This window comes from Quercus suber, unplaced genomic scaffold, assembly GCF_002906115.3.
Source record: "Quercus suber isolate HL8 unplaced genomic scaffold, Cork oak 2.0 scaffold_344, whole genome shotgun sequence".
Taxonomy (NCBI): Eukaryota; Viridiplantae; Streptophyta; class Magnoliopsida; order Fagales; family Fagaceae; genus Quercus; species Quercus suber.
In genome coordinates this window covers 391811-419176 of record NW_027069796.1, presented here as the reverse complement: position 1 = coordinate 419176, position 27366 = coordinate 391811, and the positions used below count along the sequence as shown (strand labels likewise).

Genomic DNA, 27366 nt, shown 5'->3' with positions numbered 1-27366 from the left:
GTTTTTCATTCCATTAACATCTCTAAGGTAATTTTAAACTCCTTTCATTAATTTGGATCCTTAGATTATGTTTTGGAGAGTTTTGTGCTCTTGGTTGGGATTTTCATCATAGAGGTTTGGAAAACTTATTTTTTGTCAAAAGTTTTGTATGGGATTGGTTTTTCTTGATAATTTGCTTTGGATGTTGGCCCCTTGTGGCAAAAAAAACATGTATTAAGGGTAGATTTCATGATGTTCATGCATTGTTTCACATTGTTCTTCATAGTGTGCATACTAGGTGTTTGATAAAATGCCTCTTAGGCATTTTCTCGCTTGTTTGGACTCCGATGAGTATCAAACTTTGGGATTTCTCATGTTTCCTCATTAAGAACATGTTTGGTTTATTGGTTATGTATTTAACACACCTTACCCCATATGTGCATTTTTCATGCATTGGTCATGCATTGCACATAGCCACCTCTTGCACACATCTTGCTACCCTTGTCATGCATTGGTTCATACATTTTTTCTTCATCCTAGCATGTCTTGTCTTAGGTTTGAGTTTCATTTTCTCATTCATCTTGCACCCCTTATGCATCATAATCTTTGTTCATATCTTCATCTCTTGCCCTTGTTTCACCTTGACCTTTCGTCTATTCTTTACAAAAAGGGGGAGAGTATACTATAGAAAGTATACCGAAGAGTTTTTGTCATTTATATATGACTCTTGTGCACATTCTTAGGGGGAGAAATTTTATTTCTCATGCACATTTGTAGGGGGAGAGATATTCCATAAGGGAGATGCATATACCAAGGGGGAGAAGACATTAAGTTAATAAGAAAACTTTGTTTTGGTTGTCATTTCTATTTGACTATTTTGGTGTTTGATCAAGTTGCTCACATGTTTCACATCATGTTTACTTGATCACAATTTACTTGTTACATTATACTTGCCTGTTTATTACTTGTTTTACCTTGAGTGTCTAATGTGTTTTGTGCAAGTGTTTCAAGTTACAGGTATATATGCTCCAAGTTTATCACAACTCCTGTGATTCATGATAGGGGGAGTGATATGATAAGGGAAGTACTTTATAGTTTGTACCTATTACCTTTGTAGGTTTTAAGGTTTATGTTTATGGTTTGTACCCATGTTGCTTTTGTAAGCTTTTAGGGTTGTTTCTATGCGCACTTGTAGGCCTTTGTGGTTTGTACCATGCTTTATGCAACTTTTGTGCTTTGTTATATCAGTACTTCTAACCTAATGCTATAAATTCCTTTTTAAGTACTGTCACTCTTGTGCCCGTGTAGAATTTTTCCTAGATACACATACTTCATGTATTGTGCATTGATTGAGTGTTGGTCATTCAAGTGATTTGCCTTGTGTTTATCAACTTGAATGTCCGGATGTTCATTCCAAGTATGAATGAACATTGTGATCACTTGTATGAAGTGATTACCTGTTTTTGGTCTTGCCATGGTTTATTGCTTTACTCCATTGTGCTTGATCGCATTATGCTTGCTCCATTTGCATTACAAGTTTTCTGTATACAATGAACTTATTGTATTATTGTGTTTTAGGAGTTACTTGTTCTTATGGTTCTAAAGTTTCACAGATTCTAGAGTTATGTGTGAGTGAGTTTTCCAACTGTTCCCAACTCACACGTTAAGTCTAGAGATTGGTTTAGGGTTTTGTCAAGAAATAGCCAAAGGGGGAGATTGTAAGGTTGAAATTTATCAACCATTTTGTTGGCTTTATTCCGTGCTAATTTGCTTGTAATTTAAGCACTTAGTAATCTTGTATTTAGGTGGGATTTATGTAAGGATAGTGTGTGAAGAGAGTGTGAAGAAAAGCTCAAGTATGTGCAAAAAGCAGAGTTTCACAGCTAGGACTCGTGGCTGACTCACGACTGGCAAGCCGCCAAATGTAGGCACGTGAGAAGCATACAGGGAAGCTGAAGGGTCGCGCTAGCTGTCCCACTACAGGACAAAAGTCCCAGGCTGGCCAGGCCGTTACGTCGCGACTTGAACTCGCAACTTGGACAAGCGGCGAGGTCAAGCTGCCAATCAGCCCTATTTAGCAAAAACTGACTCTTCGTATTCCAAACACACACCACTATATATAGACCCTTATACCCACTAAATTTTAAGAGCTTCTAGAGAGAATTTTGTGAGAAAAACCCTAGAGAAAAACAAGATTGCCTCATCCCCAATCTTTACCTTAGAGACTTTACAAATTCCTCTTCTCTCTTCCTCTCCATTGTTACATTCTTGAGAGCCCTTTAGCCAAATCCTTTTCTCACCACACCCACGTTTGTGAGAATGTTCATTAAGTGCTAAGGGAAGCAATTTGGAAGGAACCAATATACATTGGTTGATGCTATGGTTTAGTAGCAGAATTCGAGAAGCTAAAGAAGAAATAGGTTCGGCATAACCTTGTTGAAGTAAGAAGCTTGGAGGGCTTAGGTACTTGGGTAGATTAGGCTTGGAGGGTCTTTTGCTATTCATGTATCCCAACTATATTTTTTAGTTGATTATTTGACCGCTTGGAGGGCGACGAATAGGTTTTACGCTGAGGATTTCGGTTTCCTCTTCGATAACACATCGTATGTTGTCCGTGTGTTTGCATCTTCCTTCTCTTTATCTTTGCTTTATATTTACTGCTATTGATGTGTTTATATTTGGCTTAGATTGTATATCAATTCTGTTATAAGCTTGTTATCATGTTCCGCACATTAATTGTTTGATATAAAGCTTGAATTTGTATTTTTATAATTTGGGGTTTAAACGTTCAAGGATGTTTTATACACATATTGAACTTTCATTACCAAATTGCCTCCAAGCTTTCTAGATGTGTGCCACCTTGGACATGTCCCTTTGTATTATAAATTTCATAAAAGGTTTTTAGATATCATTATTTCACATTTCTTTTTTTATTTTTCAAATCCATTTTATGTGTCAAAATGTGGGTATTCTAGGATATGTGTTTGAAAGAGTGAACAAGTGTGAAGGAATATTTTTCCTTTGATAATAAAACTGATGGAGAAATAGAAATGTACCATCGTCTAAGACAATCATCTAAGAAGAAGAGGGAAACTCGTCTAAGGAGCATCATCGAAATAAGTGCCTGTTTGTTTCAACTTTCCTAACCCAAAAAGCATGTTTTGAAACTACAAATATAATCTAGCCACTTCCACCAGGTTTATGGTTAATCACACAAATCCACTACTACAGAATGTGGGATGAATTCCCCAAAGTTTGCTCCTACTCACCATACTAAGCCCACACGTCTCCCATGAGAGTAGTGGCACTAATAAAGTTGACCCCCTCAAGGTCCTCTATATGAATCATTTTGCTAATTCTTATGCTTTTTGAGTTATGGAGGTCTTAGGTGAAATTCTAACTTAACCATTGGAGAGTCCTTAGCCAGCACCACACCAGTGCACTCTAATAGCATTTTCTTTCTTCTTTAGGTCTTCAAATTGTACACGAAGTTCAGAGCGCACGGTATTTCATACTTCATCAAAAACTTTCCCCATTTATGCATACTTTAGCACCCAAAAAAATTAAACTTTTCTAAGGTAGTGCTAGCTGCTTTGAAATAAATTTATATGAGTACGAGCATTAACATTACAATATTTTAATAAGAACTTATTCAAAGTGTGATAAAGTGAAATGAAGTGGGGAGTCTAATTAACTCCAAGAAGATGATGAAGAAGAAGAAGAATACATGAAGACATGAAGAAGAAGATGAAGACATGAAGAAGAACATGAGAAGCCTAATTAACTCAACTGCTTTACCATATCTTGAGCTTTTTTCTGTTTCAAACTTTCAATGGTAAATGGAGCCTGAAGGATGGTACCGATGCTACCTGTTGATAGGGCTATCAACGATTTGATTTTGATCTTAATTCTCTCAGTTTTGAAACTCTTTATATATGAGACGAATTAAACTCTACTAATTTGTCTATTTTTTAGGAAAGCAGCCTTAAAAAATATAGAAAATACATCATTTCCCCCATTTAACGCATTCTCTTTTATTGGAATAGACCAGTATGTTATACATCATTATTGTACATTACATTATCATAATCTAACTTATATGGTGGCTATAACATTGCTAATGTTTTTATACTCAACCTTATTGTACAACAACTTCTAGTAGCGATCATTGCAACTTAACCAACACGCACGCTTTTTGCAAATTTGTCAATCTGACTGACGTCAAGGATTCTATTCATTCCACTTGCCATGAGAAACCTACAAAGATCAAAAATCGTAAATCATATAAACAAAACCACAATTAATAAATGTTTGAATGGGCAGTGAAGGGACAATGAGCCATACTTGTCTCTAAGATCTATTGCCATGGATTGGCAGCCACCAGGCACCACGGATTGCATATTTACAGCTATATTTGGATTGTGAATACTCTGTCGAATGTGTACCCAACCATGTTCACCGTGTTCTTCATCTGAAACTTTAACCCTGAATTTGCAGCATTATAAAGATTCATATAGAAACTAAAATTTACAATCATATAATGAGATTTTTCATATGTTATTGTAAATTCTTGTTTTTATTAATATGCACCTGTACATGTGAGCATCAATGGCAGCCGGTGTGTCATTAGAGTCTACAAGGCATCCCTCGCTCACCCAACAGTCTCCACATGAGTCTAATTCCCACCCCTTAAGCTGCCCTTCCTACAAGTGCATGAGTAGTTTACTATAAATAAAACCACATGTTTATTGGATAATGTAACTATGTATCCATTACACATAAATATATTTTAGTAGGATATATAAGTACCTCAATGTAGGTTCGAAATGTTTCTATTGCTTGAACGCCTAATGCCTTTGCATCTCTAGGCTCGGAGATGATATTCATCCTCAGCTCTACGGATTCCGATGGTTCTTCTAGATCTTTTATGAGACTACCAATCCCGTCATCCGATCCTGCAAGCTTCATTCGGACCATTTCGATGATGATTTTTACCACCATGTAAGCCCCTATCCAATAGAGTAAAAGACTTGAGATTTGAGAACACTTAACAAGACCACTATTAATTACACTTTTTTTTGGCAATTGTTGTTACACATACTCTTGCACACAACTGTGCACACACATGAATGTGTGTATGGTTGTGTGCAAAAGTATGTATGTAATAAACACCCCTCATATTTTGGTTGCTTACAATAAGTAAGATGGAAATTTGAATCTAAATTCTTTCTTAACACCACTATGACAAGATTTCTTTTACACGATTTATAAAAATAAATATTGCAAATATTGCAAATATCTTTTATTAAGTTACATAGTACCATGCTAGAGCATCAAACTCATGCTATAGTATCAAACTCAAAAGGTATAACTATTTCATGACGAGGCTTAACTAGAACTCAAACTCATATCATAATTGTATTGGATCGATGTTGTGAAAAAGTTGTAAAATTTATTGTGTTAATAATATTAATTTAATAAGTTAAAGTACACAATAATTTTACAATTTGTTCTTAACTGTTAAGTTGATAAGTTGTTATTGGTGTACACTAGCTTAGATTAAATTAAGTCTAACTGAATACCAACAAAAACAAAGCGATGCACAAATTGTAAAACTAACCGTCATCAAGGAAATGATTCTCTTTAAGTGCACCATGACCGGATGTTTCCATCATAAGATGTGCTTCAATACCATCCTCGTTAAGTTGAACTCCCTTGTCAATGACATTTCTGTAACCAACCCGATATAAGCAATGATGACCCCCTCTATTTACAATAAATCTAGTAAGTGCCATGCTTGTACGAGCATCGGTCACTATGGTTGTTTCAGGGTGTTCCCTCAGTACAATGGCTGACATGAGTGCAATGAGCTTATCCCCATTGATTGGGTTGCCTTTATTATCTACCACACCACTACGATCTACATCAGTATCAAAAACTATCCCAAGATCAGCTGTGTTTTGTAACACTGCATCTCGAGTTAGTGCCATGGCAATCTTGTCCTCAGGGTTGGGAATATGGTTGGGGAACATCCCATCTGGATTGAGGTGTAGAGACCCAAAGGTGTCTGCACCAAGCTTGTCTAGGACATCCCATGTGAAGAAGCCTCCTGATCCATTTCCAGCATTTACAATTATCTGCAAATTTCGGTAAATTGATATCACGATATTGAAGGAATGCTTCTTGAAGACAAGAATGGGATATACTATGGGAAGTCACGATTTTAGATTAAAATAAATCTTACACACAATTTGCGTGTAACAAGGTGTGTGTTTCTATTTATCCTTTAAAGAAGTAAGTGAGTCCAAATCTTCTGTCCCACTTTTTCTGCTCCACCCTATACTCCACCAATAAATACTTACTACGTGTTCACCTAATTAATTAAATATTATCATTATTGACTTATTAATCCTACAGTTATTAATTAATAGTATCACGTAACAAGTATTTATTAGTGGAGTATAGAGTGGAGCAGGAAAAGTGGGACAGAAGATTTGGACATGAAGTAAAGAGGTGCCAAACTCGAATCAACGTACCAAACTTAACGAGCATTTATCTTATCTCTATCTACTATCTAGGCCCTCAAAGAAACTCAGAGCAAAAAGTTTGGGATAAGGTTAATTGAAAACTAGTGGCTCCGTAATTTTCAAGAATTGTCAATGAAATTATGCATGTATATGCACGAACATATACATAGAAACAAACAGACAAACGAATGAAGATAGAAATTAAGGGAACCTTGAATCCTTGGAGTGGAGTGTCATAGTGCAAGGGATGATTGACTCTCTCCTTGATAATGTCTCGGAGGTGCTTGGCATAATTGCTCATGAAATTCACTCTTGCTGGAGGAATGGTCAGCATGGTTGACACTTTTGTGAGCCGATTTGCATATTTACGGGCAGCTATGTCACATATTTCCTCCACTTCTGGTGAGGTCAGTCCCCCTTTCCTAGTGAAAAACTTCAGACCATTACGCGTGTACGGCAAATGAGATGCCGTCATCTGAAATTGCAGCAATTGATTTAAAAGTCATGAATCTCAACTAGTAAGTTTCCTCTATATATATTCAGCAAATAAGAATAAAAGAAGTTGCCTCTATATATGTCTAACCTGCTAGTTTGAAAGATTATATCTATACAAGCATGGCTTTAATTAACAGAGTAATTAAATATATGTGACACAATCCTCAGTTGTTTGTCAAACAAGTACAAATACAATCTACCATATGAATTCTTGTTATTATTATTAGTGGCATGGCGTGAAGTCAATGAATCCAGAGACTTCTTCTTTTTTATTTAACCAAAATATATAATGTTATTAAAATGCATAAGAATTCAAGAGTTTTTAATTGTACTTTACCATTCATTCTTTTTGAATCTTATGAGACTTTGGAAATCACTCAACAATCCTTGAACTTACACATATCATAATATACTAATTGAGTTATAATACTCTTAATATTAAAGCCTCATATTAATGTTATGAAATTTCTCACTCTAAATTTTAGACTCTAGCAGGCATTTGAAAAGATATGTCATACATTAAATATATGCATCTTTCTGTGAGTTGGGTCCACAAATTGTAGAAGAGAATATATATATATATATATATATATCTGTGTGTGTGTGTATGCATGTATGTATGTATACACACATGAGATAATTATTTGATACGGGAGCTATGTACCATTATAGAAGCATGATAAGCAAATGGAGGCAACAGTGTACTCATGAAGCAAGCTGGAGTAGTTGCAAGTCCCATATCAAACACAGAACAGCCAGCTTTAGAAAGTCCTGCAAACACAGCTACACTCAAAGAAGCCCCCGATACACGCGGATCCCGGCCCAGAGACACCCTAACATCTTCCACACTTTCCTTCTCCAAGCCAGTGGTAACCCACTCACCAAAACTCTCAGCTATGGCTTCCACAGCTGGCGGTGCAAGGTCCACTTTTCGACCTTTCTCACCTTCCAATGCCACCCCACGAACGTCAGACCCGTTTTGAAGCCTCCTAATCTTTTCAATTTCTTCATCCACCACAACTTCATTATACTTTGTAGTGCTAGATGAATTTACACGTATAACTTTTGTTAAAGACTGTGAAAATGGAAATTTAAGACTGGTGTGGAAAGGCTTTGTATTTGTTGCTGGCGCAAAACTTGTTTTGCGGACATTGCCTTGCACATATATTGACGGTGTTGAAGTGGAAGACATCGTTTCTGTACTAGTAATTGGCCCTCTTAATTGTTTTCTTTCAATGTTTTTGAGAAGAAGATATTTGGACCAAGCAACAAAGTTGGAAAGATAAGAACAACCCAAGAAACCATAATCCTACAAATCAATGTCCAAATATATATAAGGAATGGAAATATCTTCGAAGTTCAAACAAACTTCCAAACTCATACATGTCTTTGTTCTTTTATTTAAGCCACGCACCTATTTGATTCCGTGATGTGCAATTGATTTTTTTGTCTTCTTCAATTTGGTATATTCTTATACGATACTGTAGGGTGCCTTCGGTTTGAAACGTATCTAATTGAAATCATATTGTAGTAATAATATCGAATTTTTTTCGTTAATTATATCGGTCTATGACAATATAATATTGAGTCTTACATGATGAAACCTGAAACGGTTTGACAATGAATGCCAAATTGTATAGTATTATTCGTGTGTGATGCATGCAGCTTGATGAAAATTCATATGTAAACTAAAAAAAAAAAATTTAAATTAAAACTAAATTAGTAAATAAATAGTTATAATAAATTATAAAATAAGTAAATACTTTTAATAAAAAGAATTACTTTAAGTTCTGATCATTTAAAGTTTAGATTTTATCGATGTTTATCTATTTTTATATTTTAAAATTCTCTTTGTGCTTTGTTTCAGTTTCTTAATATGAGATATATGGAATGAGTTTGATTATTCCAAAATGGTTTATATTTAATCTATGTCCTAATTGACACAAACAATAATAAACAAAATCTTTCTTCAATATTGATTTTTTTTTAGTGATAGTCTAATTGAAAAAATCAACACACTCACAAATTAAATATAATAACCAAAACTAAAAATAATAACATACACAAAAGAGTTCAAAATTTGAGAATATAAAAATAAATAAATAAAAACTTACATAAGAGAACCAAGAACTTAAATGGGTGTTTATGATTTTGCTTCTTTATAGTAAACTTCATTTAACATATTACCCTGCATGCAAATTCAAAAGCAAAAAACAATAAATAAGACAAATCTATCAGTCAAGAGCTTTGTAGTTTAATATTCTAATAAAATATTATTTTAATAAGATGCAACTTGAGGGGGGAAAAAACAAAAAAAAAAAACAAAAACAAAAACAAAAACAAAACAAAACAAAAAAAAAAACAAAATCATGGATTGTGTAAGATTTAAGTTTAGGCTTTTTTTATAATAGACTTTTAGTTTGAATAAAACTTAAATTTGTTTTAAATTATTGTTAAATCATGCAACTTGAGAAAAATAAATAAAACAAAATAAAAGCGTGAGTTGTGTGGGTCCTATGGGATTTAAATTTAGAAATTTTTGATAATGAACTTTTAGTTTAAATAAAATTTTAATTTTTTTTAACTTATTGTTAAATCATGCATGCAACTTGAGGGGAAAAAAAACAAAAACAAAAAAGTGGGTTGTGTGGAATTTAAATTTAGAAATTTTTTATAATAGATTTTTAGTTTGAATAAAATATAAATTTGCTTTAAATTATTGTTAAATCATATCCCTTAGTCAAAACATGGGGTTTTTTTTAAGAACCAAAGCATGGGTTGTTGTGTGGGATTTAAGTTTAAAAATTTTTTATAATAGACTATTAGTTTGAGAGCTAGTATCTCATGCACCAGGTGCATGAAACCTACCTCTCACAAGCAGGTGGGCCCCACCCTAGTATCTCGTGCGCCAAATGCATGAGACCAACCTCTCACAAGCAGGTGGGGCCCACCTGCTTGTGAGAGGTAGATCCCATGCGCCTAGCGCATGAGAGATCTTTCCTTAATTTGAATAGGATTTAAATTTGTTGAAATTTAAATGATAAAGTTTTACCTAAATTAAAAAAAAAATTAAATATTATCCCTTAATTAAGGAAATATAACAAACCAAATGTATAATTAATTTACTAATTAGTGAGAGTAGCCATTTGGCACAACCATGACTTTTAAGCTCAACTTTAATTATATAGTATATGATTTCAAAGACAAAAATTCATTTAGAAAGTCAAAACCTTTAATTTTTGCTAGAAAGCCTTTTAAGGCTTAATTTGAATCAATTTGGTAAACATTTTTATAACAAATGATGCAAAAATGTTACCACAAGTTTCAAGATTTTAGTTATCTCAATTGGTAAAAAATTTTAGGGTCATATAAAAGATTTGGATTTGAATCCTCCTTACACCAAAAACCTGTGTGTGTGTGTGTGTGTGTGTGTGTGTGTGTGTGTGTGTGTGTACAGTGACCGGTCCACCAGCCCATTATTTGATGGCCCATTAGGCCGCGGATTGAACAAAGGTCGCTTAGAGGGGTCAATCCACACTGCTCGGCCTAAAGTAACCGTGAACTATTATAGCCTCAAGACTCAGTATTGCTCGAAGCCCGTTCCAAGGTATCTCGGTAATGCCTTGGGGGAGGTCACCAGCCGAACAACACCAGGCGTCTGTTGCAAGTTCCAACACTGACACATTCATTCCCAAAGTAGGACCCCATTTTTGCTAGGAATAATCTCAAGGGGCCCCACCTACACGAAAAATCATCTAACATAAATCATAGCCAACCCACTAAGAAAGCCTATAAATAGCAGAGAAGAAGAAGAAAACGGGGTTGGACAAATTGAGAGGGAGATATCAGAAAATAAGAGAGAACACCAAGGAAGAGAAGAGAGGGAGAGAGAACTTGTACAAGGAAGTATTAGGGAACCGTCTGAAAGGTATAAGAGTTTTGCCTCTAGGCGTTTCTCATTGTAGGATATCCATACACCCACAACAATCAGCTTAGTTGTCAACCCACTAACCAAGCTATACACGCCATAATTGGCGCCGTTTGTAGGAATCTCCTACTCAGCTGAAGCTCCAGGCGAAGTCTGCTACCTTTGAACATGGGAAACTGACATTCGATGAGTACTGTGGGTAGTCAACCTGGAGGATCATCTTGAGGCTTAAGAAGGCGTGAAAGAGAGCAAAAAAAGGGACCAAGATCACATGCACGAAGAGCGAATGGTGCACCTGGATTCGGGGGAAGGTTATTCGCAAGGGTATCAATTAGCATCTGACATCCCTAAGCAAGAGACCCACGACAAAAGGGATTGAAAAATGGAGCGCCTACGTAGGCAGGTTAGAGAGTTGGAGTTAAAGGTACGAGGAAGGCATTGATGAAGGAACCGTGATGAATCTCTTGACAAATCTGGTGGTACAAGAGAAAGCAGGAGGGATTCCTCTCACCAAAGTAGTTCACGCCAGTCAAGAGAAAGACCAAACGAGTTCGTCGAGCGATGCCTAGATTCACCCTACCGACATGGGCGTCACAGGGTCGCGTTAGACATGATGAGTTAGGCACTGCGAAGAGCCGCTCAGTCGCCATTTTCTAACAAAATTGAATGTGCTTCAATGCCGAGGAGTTTCACCTGTCCACCATTCATCTCACATGATGGTAAGGCAGACCCTATCGAACTTGTCAGCCATTACATCCAAATGATGTCGCTTCACAATCAGAATGACGCACTCATTTGCAAGGTATTTCCTTCTAGCCTCGGGCCTATAGCTTTGATGTGGTTTAATGGATTAAGAAAAGGATCAGTACACAGCATTGGGGAGCTGATTCAAGAGTTTGAGGCTCATTTCATAACTTGAAGTCGAGTACCCCAACCCATTGATGCAATGCTGTCCATGAAAATGGGGGTAGGAGAAACTTTTTGAAATTATGCCAACCGATATTAGGAGTTATACAGTGAAATCAGGGAGGTAATGAGAAGGTGGCTGCCAGTACTTTAAGGTTAACAGTTCTCCAGGATTCCAAGTTAAGAGATCCGTTAACCACACGACCCTCTGTGAATATGCATCAACTTATGAGGTGAATTGAAGAGAACAAGAGATTGAAGGATGATCGACAACAAAGTAAGGGTAAAGCTCCCGCTACTTCATAGTACGCAAAGGACTCACGACCAGGGGGCTTTTAGCTGTGGTCAACGAAAGAAATAAGGATTCAAGAACCAAATACTCGAACCAGGGAGATCAACGTAGCATTCAAAGAACCCGTTCATAAGATTTTGGAGTAGATAAAAAAATGAACCATATTTTCAATGGCCGAGCAAGATAGGGGGTGACCCGACAAGAAAAAACCAGAATTACGTAACACCGAGAAAAGGGGCACACAACCGAGTAGTGCATGATATTTAAGGATCATTTGGAATATCTAGTGAAGTTGGGGCATTTGAAAGAATTCGTAGTTGCACCAGAAGGAAGTATAGTAGTATAGACGTCGAAAAGCCAAGGGAATACACTCCCACCGCCACTAGGGGTTATGGAGGTTATACGTGCAGCTTCAACTAGCACGAAATTGAGCCAACGAAAGGGGATCCTGAGTATGGTCTTGGTAGAAGCTGCCAAAGACAATGATCAGTTAAGGAAGAGGCCAAAATTGAGTAAGGAACTGATTGAATTTAGAGATGAAGATTTGGAAGGAACAACCCAACCGCATGACGATGCCCTCATGCTCAGCTACAGAATTAGGGGTTTTACAGTTGAAAGGGTGTTAATAGATCAAGGGAGCGAGGCTGAAGTGATGTACCTTGACCTTTATAAAGGGTTAGGGTTAAAGCCCAAGGACTTGTCTAAATACGATACCCCCTTAGTAGGGTTTGATGAAAAGGCGGTGATCCCTGAGGGTCAAATCTCATTGCCTGTTAATCCTGCAGGAAAAGAGATAGTGGTAAACTTTATTGTAGTGAATGCATTCTCCCCATACACCGTGATTCTCAGGCGACCATGGATGCACAATATGGGAGCCATACTGTCTACCTTGCATGTGAAAGTGAAATTTCATACCGAAGGAGGAATTACCATGGTGAGGGGAAACCAATAGGTTGCGAAATATTGTTTTATAATGGCCATCAACCGTGAGATCAAACAAAAGGAGCCAGCCGAGCAAGACCTGCAATAGCAATTATAGGAGCCCGTGAAGGGCAAGGTGTCTGACAATGCCGAGGATCTCATTAATGTTAGGATACTTCCTTATGACAATAGGAGCTTCCAAGTAAGCAAAAGCATGACGCTGGAAGATCGTGACCCTGAAAGCTTGAGTGGCTGTGTTGCTGACCCTGGTTCAGAACTTGGATGTGTTTGCTAAGCACATACAAGGTTCCTGGGGTAGATCCAGAATTCATTACTCACAAGTTAAATGTGGATCCATTGTTTCCCCCTAAGAAACAGAGGCCGAGGAGGTTAGCCAAGCAACATGTTGTGGCTATGAAGGAGTAGGTAGCAAGATTGAAGCAATGTGTCTGACAATGCCGAGGATCTCATTAATGTTAGGATACTTCCTTATGACAATAGGAGCTTCCAAGTAAGCAAAAGCATGACGCTGGAAGATCGTGACCCTGAAAGCTTGAGTGGCTGTGTTGCTGACCCTGGTTCAGAACTTGGATGTGTTTGCTAAGCACATACAAGGTTCCTGGGGTAGATCCAGAATTCATTACTCACAAGTTAAATGTGGATCCATTGTTTCCCCCTAAGAAACAGAGGCCGAGGAGGTTAGCCAAGCAACATGTTGTGGCTATGAAGGAGTAGGTAGCAAGATTGAAGCAAGCTGGGGCTATTTGGGAGGTATTTTTTCCAAAATGGCTATCGAACACAGTGTTGGTTAAAAAGAAGAATAGCAAGTGGCGGTTTTGTGTAGATTTCACTGATCTCAACCAGGTATGTCCTAAGGACCCCTTCACTGTCCCAAAGATCAATCAATTAGTCGATGCGATGTGCGGATATCTAACGATGAGCTTTTTGGATGCTTTCCAAGGTTACTATCAAATTGCACTTGCAGCCAAGGATCAAAAGAAGATGTCCTTCATAACCCCCGAGAGCAATTATCAATACAAAGTGATGTCATTTGGACTTAAGAATACGAGGGCCACTTATCAAAGGACGATGATTAGGATGTTCAGAGATAAGATTGGGAGCACAGTGGAGGTGTAAGCCGAACAACATCAGGCATCTGTCACAAGTTCCAACACTAACACATTCATTCCCAAAGTAGGACCCCCTTTTTGCCAGGAATAATCCCAAGGGGGCCCACCTACACGAAAACCCACCTAATGTAATCATAGCCAACCCACTAAGGAAGCCTATAAATAGCAAAGAAGTAGAAGAAAAGGGGGTTGGATAGATTGAGAGGGAGATATCAGAAAATAAGAGAGAATACCAAGGAAGAGAAGAAAGGGAGAGAGAACTTGTATAGGGAAGTATTAGGGAACCATCTGAAAGGTATAAGAGTTTCACCTCTAGGAGTTTCCCATTGTAGGATATCCATACACCCACAATAACAAATAGATTGTGAGCGCATCCTTAGTTGTCAACCCACTAACCGAGCTGTACACGCCAATATATATATATATATATATTGGTCTAATAATAAAAGCAATTATTATGAAACAAACGTCACATATTTAAATCATGGTATATCTATAAAATGTATTTCAATAAGACATTTTCTTCTTATCATTCCAAAAATACAAAACCAACTAATACATCCTTTGATAATGTCAATCCAGATACATTTTGTATTGGGTTACAATCAACTTAGCACAACATACTTATATTTTTGCAAAACAGCCACACATAAAATCCAAAAATTACAATCCCATTGGAAAATTACAACAAGAACACTCAGGTATCGCCCATCACATTTCGGAAGGTTGTCTGGGAGTTGATATATCTTTCCATCAAAGCTCAATTAAAAACTCTCTCTCCATGGGATGCCCTCTTCCTCTTCTTTCTAAGTTTGGTGAAGAGGTATTTAAGGTGGAAATAGATCTCTTCCCCCTAGGAATGGAGGACCGAATGAAGGGTTTTTTTTTTTTCCTAATACCTCCTTCTTTTATCAGTTGAAGGACTAGGTTAGGAACTAACCCTACCATCCCATTGTTCAGAAGGGTCATTTAGGCTACCAACCAAGTAGAGAAGAATAACGCTTATTTGAGAATTTTGTTTAGAATGGATCCTTATGAATTTAATCAAAGGAAGCTCCCTTTGTGGGTGTGATCAACTTTGATGACTTGTGACATGGGTTTTACCTGTCATGTCACAAAGAAGTTTGGGTATCCATTGGATCTTCAAGTTTGGGAGATTTTTTTTGGGTTGACCCGTGATTGTGTTTTGAGAGTTTGTTTATTTTGTGAGTGTGAGACGGATTTTGGGTGTATTGTGAGAGAGTTTTTGTTTATGTTAGTGAGCTTTGAGAAAGTGTTATTTGTGTGAGTTGTGAGAATTGTGAGATTTGATAAAATGTGGTTTGTAATTCATGTCTTTGATAGTCAATTTTGGTTGATGTCACCTACAAGCGTAGCATGAAGTTGACTGAATTAGATATTATTATCTTGTGTTTATTTTTTCCCTAAATGCACTTTTGCTATACTTAAATCACATCTATTGATATTAGATTTTCCACTATATATATTGTTAGTTTATGTTAGTGGCATGCTAAAAAATCACATAGAGTTGACCCATTTTTATTTATTTTGCTCTTTATTATCATTATTTAGGCTTAGAAATCAATTGATTTTTTGTTTAAGCAGAGGTTTGAACCTACATATAAATAGATGACCCAATTTATATCTATATATATATATATATATATATCTAAAAGCTGAAGCGTAGCATTTATTGCAGCTACGCTCTAGTTGAGCCACATTAGCGTTTACGTTATTATCATTTTTCTTTCCAATTTTCCTATAAATTTTTTTTAACATTTACTCATTTTTTAAAATATTTACACTTTCTCTAACACTTCTCTATCCCTTACCTTTTCATCTCCTCACTACCCTTTACCTTACCTTTTCATCTCCCCACTACCCTCTACCTTAATATCACTCTTCATCTTTCCCTTCATCTTTCTTTTTTTTAACACTGCCATAAGCATTAACCCCTAATCATTCTCTTCTCAATTCTTTGATTTTTTTTTTTTTTTTTCACAATTAGTGGAAGAGGGATTTGAACCAAGCACTTATTATGGGGGAGACAAGCAATACTAATGAATAACCATAAACTAGTGCGTCTTCAATATCATTTCTAAGGAGCCAAAAAAAGAATGTCATACAAGTTCATTTTTGCTATATTTGAAAGCACCGTAAATTTGTTCTCATTTTCTAATCTCAAAATTTTTAGGGTATGTTTGGTAACTTTTTTTTTAGCAATTTTCTGTTTTTAAGAAAAATTTTATATTTTCTAACCCAAAAAACTTGTTTGGTAACCTAAAACAAGTAAAAAAAAAAAAAAGGAAAATGAAAATGAAAGCAAGCTTTTACTTGTTTTTTATTTACAGTTCTTAGAGCATTTGCATCAGTTCGTGTAAAATATTTAGTCTATTTTAGCATAAAAACCTACTTTTTTTCTATTTTATACAACTACTTTTCCAAAACACCAACATCAGCTTATCTATTTTAGAAGATATTTCAATAAAATATTCATTCTTCATTAATTTTTTTATTATTTTCTCTAATGTTCATACTTTTTTATTATCTATGGTGAAGAGAATGAGCAAGAGCTAATACATGAGAGAGGCAGAACAAAGAGGGAGAAGAAGAGTCTTGAGTTCAAGAATGAAACAGGTAGAAGAGGCATTGATTTCAACTTAGAGGAGAGAGAAAAAAAATTGAGCCAAATAGGTTTTAATAACTTAATATAAAATATAGGATAATATTAAAATAATAGATAGAAAGATACAGTAACCGTGTATATATACACGACTACTATAGCTGGTTTGGATATTTACAAAGCTATGCAAGCTCGTGTATATATACACGGCTACTATAACTAGTTTGGATATTTACAAAGCTATGCAAGCTCTAATGTGCGTCTATTTTATGATATAAATGAGCCAAATAGGTTTTAATAACTAAATATAAAATATAGGATAATATTAAAATAATAGATAGAAAGATACAGTAACCGTGTATATATACACAACTACTATAACTAGTTTGGATATTTACAAAGCTATGCAAGCTCTAATGTGCATCTATTTTACCATATATTGTGTAAATTTTTGCACTTTTTGTATTGGGTGAGGAGGATGATGAATCAAGTCGGAGGCGGTGCGTGGGTCAACGATGATGCATGAGCTTCAATGCAATAGTGCATGAGCTTCGACGATGGTGCGTGAGCTTCAATGGCAGGGATGAGGAGGATGATGGATGAACTAGTGAAAGTTTAAGGAGGATAAGAGAGAGGTGAGAGTCTGAGAGCTTATTTGAGAAAGAGTGAATGAGTGTGAAACGGCTGGGTAAAAGAAATAGAAAAAGAAATAAATAAATATTATTTTAATGTGAGTGGGAATAAAAAAAAAATTTTGAGTTTAGCTTTGAGCTATAGTGCACAGCCATAAATGGTTGTGCACTGTAGCAAGAAGCTAAAAATTTTTAACTATAGCACCACCATTATAGCAAATTTTTTATTATTGGTGGTGCTAAAAATAGCAATATGATTTTTTAGCACTACCAATACTAATGCTCTAATGCAATTGTTCTTAAAGCTAAATGGAAACATGGAGAAAAAAATTCGAAAACACCATTAATGAACTCAGGCCCAAGTTCGAAGCCTACCGTACGAAAAACACAGAATTTCAATGATTTTTCCTTGATCTAATTCTCTCTCATAGAAGGGGCTGTTTCTCTGCACACCACAGTGTGGAAGTAGACAATTTTAGAGAAAAGAACCAAAGAATTGTTTGCTTTCTTGCACCAAGAATCTGCTACTGTTATGTTACCTTGTCAGTAGCTCATGTTGTTGAATAACAGCCTTCAATTTTGCGTCGCCATACATGGAGCTATGTCTTCGGCAAGGTCAAGAAGTGGGTTTTTAAATATGTAGCTCATGTTGTTGAATAACAGCCTTCAATTTTGCGTCGCCATACATGGAGCTATGTCTTCGGCAAGGTCAAGAAGTGGGTTTTTAAATACTAAATAGTAGATCTATTTTCCTAGCATGATATATGGCTTATGGTTTTCGTATCTATAGCTGTGGTCAAGGAAAGTGGAAGCCCCATTTTGCTTAACATGCGGTGATGAGGCTGTGGGTTTGCAAATGCGACTAAAAACAAAATAAGAGTACTAATTTTAAAACAAAAAAGGGAAAAAAAAATGTAGTGTGATATGATGTTAGAGAGAGAGAGAGAGAGAGAGAGGGCGAGAGAAGTTTAAGTTATACCTAGTGTAACTTTAAAGAGAGAAAATTACTAGATACTCTCGTATTACCATAAATGCGTACCCCCTCTTACATGAATGGTGAGTTCCACCATAAATTTAATTAGTATGACTCACCATTCATATGAAAAACAGAAGTATGCATTTATATTACTCCGAGAGTACACAAAAATTTCTCCTCTAAAGAGTTACACCATTTTTAAACCATTGAATTTAAGTAAATCCAACGGTTAAAAAAAGACCTTCATTATTATATATATTTTTTACTCCCTCCATCCCACTTTTTTGTCCTCTATTCTATTTTGAGATATCCTAAAATATTGTCCTGTTTCTAAAAATAAAGGTTATTAATTTACTAATATTCCTATTATACCCCTATTAATTTACTAATTCAATTTTTTGATAAATTTTTTTAAGGGTAATTTTGGAAACTTATACATTTTTTAAAGGTAGATAAGATAATAAATGATGTTCTCTTAAAAAATTTGACTTTTCAAACAAGACGAAAAAATGAGACGGAAAAAGTATAAAAATCCCATTAATTACCCTCATTTATTACCTTCTAAACCTATCTCTAAACCCAACAAAAGAAAACGTCCGACTCTCTCTCTCTCTCTCTCTTTCTCTCTCTCTCCATTCTAAACCTACGTTTCTTTCTCTCTATCTCCTCCTCCATTGCTCCTCCACCATTGTTCCAACTCCACAGGTTGCCAGCAAAAAAAAAAAAAAAAACCATGCCGAACTGTTTCTATTTGTGAGTACTCTGTTTCTATTTTTCCTTTCTTTTTAAAAAAAAAAAAAAAAACCATGCCGAACTGTTTCTATTTGTGAGTACTCTGTTTCTATTTTTCCTTTCTTTTATGTTCTGAATACTCTGTTTTTTGTTTTCTTTTCTGGTTTGACTCTCTCCAGAACTCTACGTTTCTTTTTTGGTCTTACATTTTTCTTTGGTGATGGTTGTTTTTTTTTCAAAGACTCTAGCATCTATAGTTGAAGTGCCTAAGCTTTTCATAGGCTTTGCAGTTTTGTTTTTCTGGTACTGACTGTTGATTGTCATCATATACAGCATATATTTTGTTTAATTTATGCTAGTTCCAATATATTTGACCATTTTGAATAGAGCAACTTGAGCTGGATAGTTGAATAATTTTGGTAGCTTATGCTATATCATTCATTTATTTAAGTAGTCTATTCATTGGTCTATTGGTTGGTTATTATTGCTTCACTTTCTATTACTTGAATCATTCATTTTTCTTTGGTGATGGTTGTTTTTTTTTATTTTTTAAAAAAAAATGCGTTCTATGCGTATGATCAAATGCCGCTCAGAAGTTCTTATCTTTCTTTTCCTATACTAATGTTGTATTCCATATGGGTTTTCTACATGTTTTTATGTAGTGTCTCTAGTGAAGCTATGCTGCTCTAATTGGGTTTATAGGTCCTTTATCCGCAATTAGATCCATACTCACGGGAATTGACTACATAGGTCTAGACCTGTGATGGTGTTTGCTAATGGGAGATTACTCCCAAGCTTTGGAAGAATTATCAAGAGAGCAATAAGGTTGGAGACACGAAAAGGCAGTTATGGGGTTGCAATGGGAGTGGTGTTTGCTGCTATGTGTTTAACATTCACTAAGTTGGTTTGCTTGCACACACCTTACTGCAACTCTTCACCAGAGGCTGACAGATGAGTAGATAATGTTGCAGTTCATGCTTATGTGTAATTATTAGGTGCAGTTGCATATGTTGATGTGGTTAGCACAATCATCTTTCAACATTTGAGTTTAACACTTGTGCTAGGCACCCCTAAAAAATTGCAGAAGAGATTTAGTGCAAATGAGCTGTTATAATGGAAATGTTCCTCAGAAGTATGCCAGGAGATGAGAGGATTCCTATAGTGCTCATGGATAATGACATTATTTCCCCCCTCTTTTATAGAAAGAACAAATAAAATAAGATTTGAAGTTTTCCTTTGATTGTCGATTTACTTGGCATCGTTATGATTCAAACATATTTCACATTTAGAGAGGAAAAAAACATTAAAATGGATTTCAATGAACAACTTTTTTCTCCTATTAGCTGCCAATCTTATTGAGCAGGTATGAAATCGAAATGTTTCTCCTGGAAAATTAAGTACCCCATTGATGTTACCATATGATGAATGTAAGGCTATGGACATTGTTGATTTGTTATACTTTAATTTCTTGTAATGACTTTCTATGATTGTCAAACAAATTTCTATGGTGGTGATTGTGTCTAGTTCCAGGCTAATCCTCAGCACAGTTTTTTTTTTTTTTTTTTTAAATCAAGACGAATTTCATTGAAACACAATAGAACCACTATAAACTAAGTCTATGTTTGCCTGAGGCAGGGGGTAACACTATAGCTCACCACTATAGCATATGAGCTATGACAAATTGATACAACCTTTTAAAAAAAATTGAAGAAACCAGTCCACAACTGTTCCTCCTAGCCATGGGGATTCTAATCAATCAATAATCTAATATTTCATTTCCTCTAAAGCATAGGATGAAGAATTTGAAACTTTTTAAGAAGAACAATGTGTTGGTCTGGTACATTAAATCACAAGATATTGTGATTTGTATTGACTAATCCAAAAAGATTCAATCTAAAAACTGAACCGTTTCCACATCAAGACAACTGATAAGAAAGGTTGTTATTTATGCCAAAAAAATAAAACTATCTATTTGTATACAATATCAAGGGTAAAGCCAACTATAAGAGTTGCTATAGTATCAATCTATTTGTTTACTACCATCAGTACCATGGCTACCAAAATCAGCTATAGCTTTAGTTGCACGATTAAATGTGTCTGAAACCCAAAGTGCTCTTTTGGCAAAGTAAGTGCTATTGACTACAGCATGACCAGGTGCAACAGCTGCTTTTCCTGTAACCATTGCCACAACTACAGCTGCTGTCCTAGTGACTGTTGCAGCTGACTTGGTGATTTCAGAAACATGGAATTTTTCGTCCACAGACTTAACAGTTTCCATGCCAACATGAATTTTATCAGTGAGTCCAATTCTATTGCTAAGCTCAGCAATCTTGGCTGCTGCAGTAGCTGAGACTCCATGGTACTCATCAAAAGCTTTGGCCTTGATTAATGTGTCTTTGCCCAGAACATATCCCTTAGCTTGTTTTGACAACTTCCTGAGCTACTGTTACAGCTTCTCCGGAGGTGGAGACACATTGTCCTGTGTGAATAACCTTCAAAAGTGTTAGCTCAAACAGAAAAATAAAGTTAAAAATGCAAATTCAAACAATAAATTGTATATGTATTTAAAGAATTTTTATTTCATAATCTGGCATTATGGAAAATATACCTGCAATATGTAAATTTTATAACTCAATGACGCAGTAAACTATCTTGGAACTCCATGACCAGACATTATCTTGCATTTCCTAACATAAGAGGATTCAGAGGCAGTAAAGTGCAGTGCAGTGCAGCTATACCAATGCAGTGCAGTAAAGTGCAGTGAACAGAACAGTACAGTAAACAGTGCTGTAAATTGTTTGGGACATCATATAACTCTTCACGTTCCATTTGCAATTTAGTAACTATAAGAACCAATACAAATAATGAACACAAATAAAAAATATGCAAACATTTTACCAATATTAAGCTCCAAATTGAAACCACAAAGAAAAAAGAAAAAAAAAACAAGCGTAACTCAATTCTCTAATAAATAAGACTTCAAACATAATGTCCAATTCACCAATACCCAAGAACATTTGATCAATGGTATCTCGACTATTTGGATAAATAGAAAATATTAGGGAAAAAGAAGGGGTAAGGGGATTAAGCTAATTCAGAAAGTAGGACTTACTAACTTGAGTTTGGAAAAGACCTAGTTAATTTTTATTTTTTTTTAATACTTAATTTTGTGATTATATGTAATCTATCAAAGTAGTTCAAATTAAAAGTTTAAATGATTCATAGCAGTATAATTCTGAAGTACTTCACATAAACCAAAAATGTCAAAAGAAAGATGCAACATAGTTTGGAAATCATATAACTTAACGTCAATAAGAAGGAAACATAACTTAGCACGGCCAGTAGCATAAAAGACTGCAATGACTTGACTACAGTACCATGCCACTAATCACAACTAGCCTTAGGGTGTTAAAATCATTCTCTCAAAGTTCTCATAGTAAATGTGTTTCAAAATTAATCATTCTAAAAGTATTCCAGTACTATCTTTAAAAAATATATATTTTAAAAACATGATACCTTCCAACCACAACAAAATAATATAAATATCAAATTCCAAGTAAAACATCATGAGTAACTCTAAAGAAAGACAACATATTTAAAGGTGAAAACGTCTGACTCTCTCTCTCTCTCTCTCTCTCTCTCTCTATCTACGTTGGTGTTCATTGAAATATATATATATATATATATATATTGAAGCTGAATGATTCAAGTAATAGAAAACGAAGTACTAATAACCAACAAATAGACCAATGAATAGACTACTTAAATATATGAATGATTCAGCATAAGCTGCCAAAATTATTCAACTATCCAGCTCAAGCTGCTCTATTTAATATGGTCCAATATATTGGAACTAGCATAAATTAAACAAAATATATACTGTTTATGATGACAGTCAACAGTTAGTACCAGAAAAACAAAACTGTAAAGCCTGTGAAAAGCTTAGGCACTTCAACTATAGATGCTAGAGTCGTTTAAAAAAAAACAAAAAAACAACCATCACCAAAGAAAAATGTAAGACCAGAAAAGAACATACTAAAAAAGAAACGTATAGTTCTAGAGAGAGTCAAACCAAAAAAAAAACCAAGCTGAACTGTTTCTATTTGTGAAAACAATGGAGGAGCAATGAAGGAGGATAGAGAGAGAGAGAGAGAGAGAGAGAAAGAGAGAGAAACATAGGTTTAGAATGTAGAGAGAGAGAGACTAACGGCTTGAACACCAAATGGAGAGAGAGAGAGAGAGAGAGAGAGAAACATAGGTTTTGAATGTAGAGAGAGAGAGAGAGAGACTAACGGCTTGAACACCAAATGGAGAGAGAGTGAGAGAGAGAGAGAGAGTCAAACATTTTCTTTTGTTGGGTTTAGAGATAGGTTTAGAATGTAATAAATGAAGATAATTAATGAGATTCTAACAAAAATATTTGTAATAATGAAGGTATTTTTTTAACCGTTAAATCTACTTAAATTTAATAGTTTAAAAAATATATAACTCTTTAGAATTACACCAAGTGTAACTTGACCTCATCTCATATATATATATATATATTGTATTGGTCATAAAGAAGATGCGCAAATTTCTGTTTTGAGCAAATATGGACTGATGGAGGCAGATATCCTCATGTAAAACACCAAAGCATTTTAAGGAAGAATTCAAGAATAAGGAAGAGGATGTAATGATTTGGTTAGTAATATCATTCACAAAGCCACATTACTTACCTAATTCCATGGTGCTTCCATGACTTAACGACAAAAGAGAGGTCAGATCAATAAGGTCTCTCAAGTAAAAAACGCGCATGTTTGCAGATTGAGAGTCGATGATTAATTCTTAGACAGATAACAAGTATTTTAGAAGCAATACTGTAAACATAACGAGTTGTATGCATCAAAACACCACAGGGGGAGCATATACATAAGTAATACTGCAGGCTAGTTTTCGTTTATCCGATAAAAAGTAATTATACATTAAACTCAGTTCAACCCCCACTGTAAAAGAGCTTGAGACCTATAATGCAGCAGTAACATTTAGCTCTCATTGGAGAAAGCTTTACGACCTGGAAGATCAATCCACTCAATTTGGAGCACCACTTCCCCACGCTCAACATTTCTCAATCTGAGACACATGTCCTGGACAATTTTTCCATTGTTCCAAACGCAGCAATAAACATAACGAGTTGTATGCATCAAAACACCACAGGGGGAGCATATACATAAGTAATACTGCAGGCTAGTTTTCGTTTATCCGATAAAAAGTAATTATACATTAAACTCAGTTCAACCCCCACTGTAAAAGAGCTTGAGACCTATAATGCAGCAGTAACATTTAGCTCTCATTGGAGAAAGCTTTACGACCTGGAAGATCAATCCACTCAATTTGGAGCACCACTTCCCCACGCTCAACATTTCTCAATCTGAGACACATGTCCTGGACAATTTTTCCATTGTTCCAAACGCAGCAACTTTCATCCGAAAGGCAGTTTGTCTTGCTCGGCTGAACTCTCTTTACGACACAACCATTTGGGAGGTTCTCCGAGCCCATTTTCAGACTCTCAGTATATGGTTTAATGTCTATCTCTGCATCACCCATTTTGTCATCTCGAGTTAATGTGTCTCCGTCGTAAACTGTCTGCAAAGAGGAAAAATAAATATATAAAATTACCAACAACCTGCTGAATAAGCTTCCTGTAGCTTTTCTTTACAATCATTTTACCGGCCAAATATTTCAGGAAAATAAAAGCAAATAATATTCAAACATTCCCTAATGACAATGATGAATCAACCAATAAAAATATTGGGATCCTGTAAACATGAATCAAATAGTTCCTGAACTCTTTTAGTATTAGCACTAAACCACATTACAGAAAAAGGCAAAGTAGGGTATCACTTACAAGAGTGATAGGAACATTAACATCAGTAATAGAAAGAGTCAATTCATCATTCCACTCAGGATTGCAGTTATTTTTCACCGCACGAGTCTTCAATTTCTGCACCAATGTATATGACAACAGAAGGAAATAATGTCAGCATCCATTATACTTCAATCAAAAAGCTGAGGAAAAGAATCCAGTGAGCTCTAGCTCAAGTGGTACCTCCTCCCCTTATATATAAGTGCTAGGCGGAGGGAAAATTTTTTGAAGTTCAAAATCCATTGAGTGGGTGTGTAACTTGCAAATAAAATTTAAATTTAAAAAAAGTGGGAAAAATGAATGGAACAAATAGGTTACATCCCTAGTCATGTTTTTACTTTCTGCAGATGATACTGTGTCTTAAATAACCATCTTGAAAAGTGCATGAAAGTTTCAATGCCAAAGCTATCCATTTGTAATGAGTTAGTTATACACAAAAATATTATTTCATTGACCAAGTACTAGGGTCTTCTTTTGGGTAAGAAAATAAAGAAATGAGCCAGTCAGTCTGCAAATGCATGCTCCAAAACCAAATACATTAACATCAAAAAAGTTCAAAGTTAAATACTGCCAAGCAAAATAGAGGTGGGGGGGAGTGAATTTTTCGTCCTTGAAATTTGATGTTGGTTCAATTGTGGTCCTCCAAATTAAAATTTCAAAAAGTAAACAAAACGGTCCCTCCATAATAAAAATACACAAGTTTAAAAAGTTGATTTTAACACCTCCATGTTGGAGATGTAATGCAAACTTTCAAGTCCACATGGGTCAATTTGCTACAATAAAAGAATCTAATAAACTTCAGAAAAATGACAGATGAAAGAGCTTGGAAAAATAACAGCAACAATTCAGAAACATGTGGAAAGCAGCAACTTGTTTTGAAGCCTCAGAGGAAGATAACTACTTAAGGAATGACAAATGAGCCATCATTAGGAATAGCCTAACCAAAAATTGCTTTCTGAACCCAGATCCATCATCCAGTTTTGGGGTCTCCATCCGTCCCAGTCAACCCACATGTAATTCATAGACAAGTCTTAATTATTTAGAGGGGTCATATACTGCAGAAAATATGAAGCAAATGGGGTCCTCTGCACTATTAATTTGCAAAGACTAATTATAGGTTAACCAATTTTGGATTTCTACAGCTATATATGCGTTTCACACCATTGAATTTATCTATGAAAGTTCCAAATTTTACACGTGACAATTTCTCTCTATAATTGCTGTCCTCTCTTCTATATATGGATATATAACTCTCACAAACACACAAGCAAACATAGAATATTGGAGGCAAAAGGGAAAGCGGCAATTGATCTTGTGGGAATTTGAGCTACTCCAATTAGGATTCAAGGGAAGACAAAGAAGGGAATTTTTTATAACCATAAAATTCTAATAATATAAAACACAATCTTGAAACTGATTTGGTTGGAAACTTATCAAGACAGAAAAAACAAAAGGTAGACCCAAAAAAAAAAAAAAACCAACATTAGCAATTAAACTAAAATAAATGTTTCATGTATAGCAAGCTCTAAATCAAACACTAGCTACCCAAAAAAAAAATCATTATGATATATGATCATCAATCAAAACAGAAACAGGTTGTGATTGTGAAAGTAATAATGAAGAGCAAAGTGACTGACCTGTTGACCCATGGTGAGAACAACATAAGGGTCGCTGCTAACGGTGTCACGCACGGCAAGATTAATGCCTTTCCGTACACGAACTCGAAGAAGACCCAGAAGATTATCCATTAGAAACACAACGAACCTGTTGGGCTTTGAGCAAAGCTAATAAACAAAGAAATCTAAACCCTGTCTTTGGCTACAAAAATAGAAATAGAAGTTAAACAAAGTTGTAAAAAAACCAAAAACAATATATATATATATATATATATATTAACTGGGATTTATCATGGGAGTATGGGACACAAATATCTAATTTTGGGTCCATCGAATTAAAGGAATATACTTTTTCCACGTGTCATCCGTTGCCTGAATGTGACGCGTTTTGTTGTCTAGAACTAAAGTGTACACAAAGAATGATGGGGTTCTTAAGTTCTTTGTTATCCACGGAAATGCTGGTCATTTTTCACAGTGGAATGAAATTGGAGGTGCAATTTTGTTTATCTTATCTAGTACCTTCAACCAAAAATATCTAAGCCAAGCCAAAAGACTGTTGTTGTTAATTTTGTTAATATTACCCGATTAAACAAACTTGTTCGTCTTAAAAGGGTTTTTGGGGGGAAAAGCATTAATTTCCCTTTTTGTTGTAACCGTTGCACACGTGACCTCAGTATATGAACTGTCAAGTAATGATGACCATTCGA

The 27366-nt window shown here is 35.4% G+C and overlaps 3 protein-coding genes, 1 long non-coding RNA gene and 1 pseudogene across 6 annotated transcripts; 2 read left to right on the top strand and 3 right to left on the bottom strand.

Moving 5' to 3' along the window:
* Positions 1–3964: 3964 nt before the first annotated feature.
* Positions 3965–8289, bottom strand: LOC111998489 (uncharacterized). 2 transcript variants are annotated; one of them, XM_024030588.2, is made up of 7 exons: positions 7666–8289; positions 6718–6981; positions 5600–6116; positions 4789–4988; positions 4570–4682; positions 4324–4464; positions 3965–4236 (listed from the first exon to the last, which is right to left on the bottom strand). In XM_024030588.2, the coding sequence occupies exons 1-7, from the start codon at positions 8191–8193 to the stop codon at positions 4155–4157; spliced, it is 1845 nt and encodes a 614-aa protein (XP_023886356.2). In that variant the 5' UTR covers positions 8194–8289; the 3' UTR covers positions 3965–4154. The 2 variants fall into 2 exon arrangements, with proteins under 2 accessions (XP_023886356.2, XP_065615937.1); XM_065759865.1 differs by lacking the exon at positions 3965–4236 and having other exon boundaries at positions 4367–4456.
* A 4229-nt stretch (positions 8290–12518) lies between these two features.
* On the top strand, positions 12519–13079 carry LOC111998496 (uncharacterized). The gene has a single exon (XM_024030594.2). It carries the CDS (start codon positions 12519–12521, stop codon positions 13077–13079), a length of 561 nt encoding a protein of 186 aa, XP_023886362.2.
* A 6117-nt stretch (positions 13080–19196) lies between these two features.
* On the top strand, positions 19197–20597 carry LOC136061719 (uncharacterized). The gene is made up of 2 exons (XR_010623571.1): positions 19197–19235; positions 19804–20597. It is a non-coding gene; the product is annotated as an uncharacterized LOC136061719 (long non-coding RNA).
* Positions 20598–20926: 329 nt separating this feature from the next.
* On the bottom strand, positions 20927–21948 carry LOC111998497 (binding partner of ACD11 1-like; annotated as a pseudogene).
* A 2350-nt stretch (positions 21949–24298) lies between these two features.
* LOC111998494 (protein C2-DOMAIN ABA-RELATED 7) lies at positions 24299–26913 on the bottom strand. Of its 2 annotated transcripts, none has more exons than XM_024030592.2 (3): positions 26681–26913; positions 25026–25121; positions 24299–24763 (listed from the first exon to the last, which is right to left on the bottom strand). In XM_024030592.2, the coding sequence occupies exons 1-3, from the start codon at positions 26789–26791 to the stop codon at positions 24461–24463; spliced, it is 510 nt and encodes a 169-aa protein (XP_023886360.1). In that variant the 5' UTR covers positions 26792–26913; the 3' UTR covers positions 24299–24460. The 2 variants fall into 2 exon arrangements, with proteins under 2 accessions (XP_023886360.1, XP_065615933.1); XM_065759861.1 differs by lacking the exon at positions 26681–26913 and adding an exon at positions 25986–26087.
* Between the last annotated feature and the right edge of the window lie 453 nt (positions 26914–27366).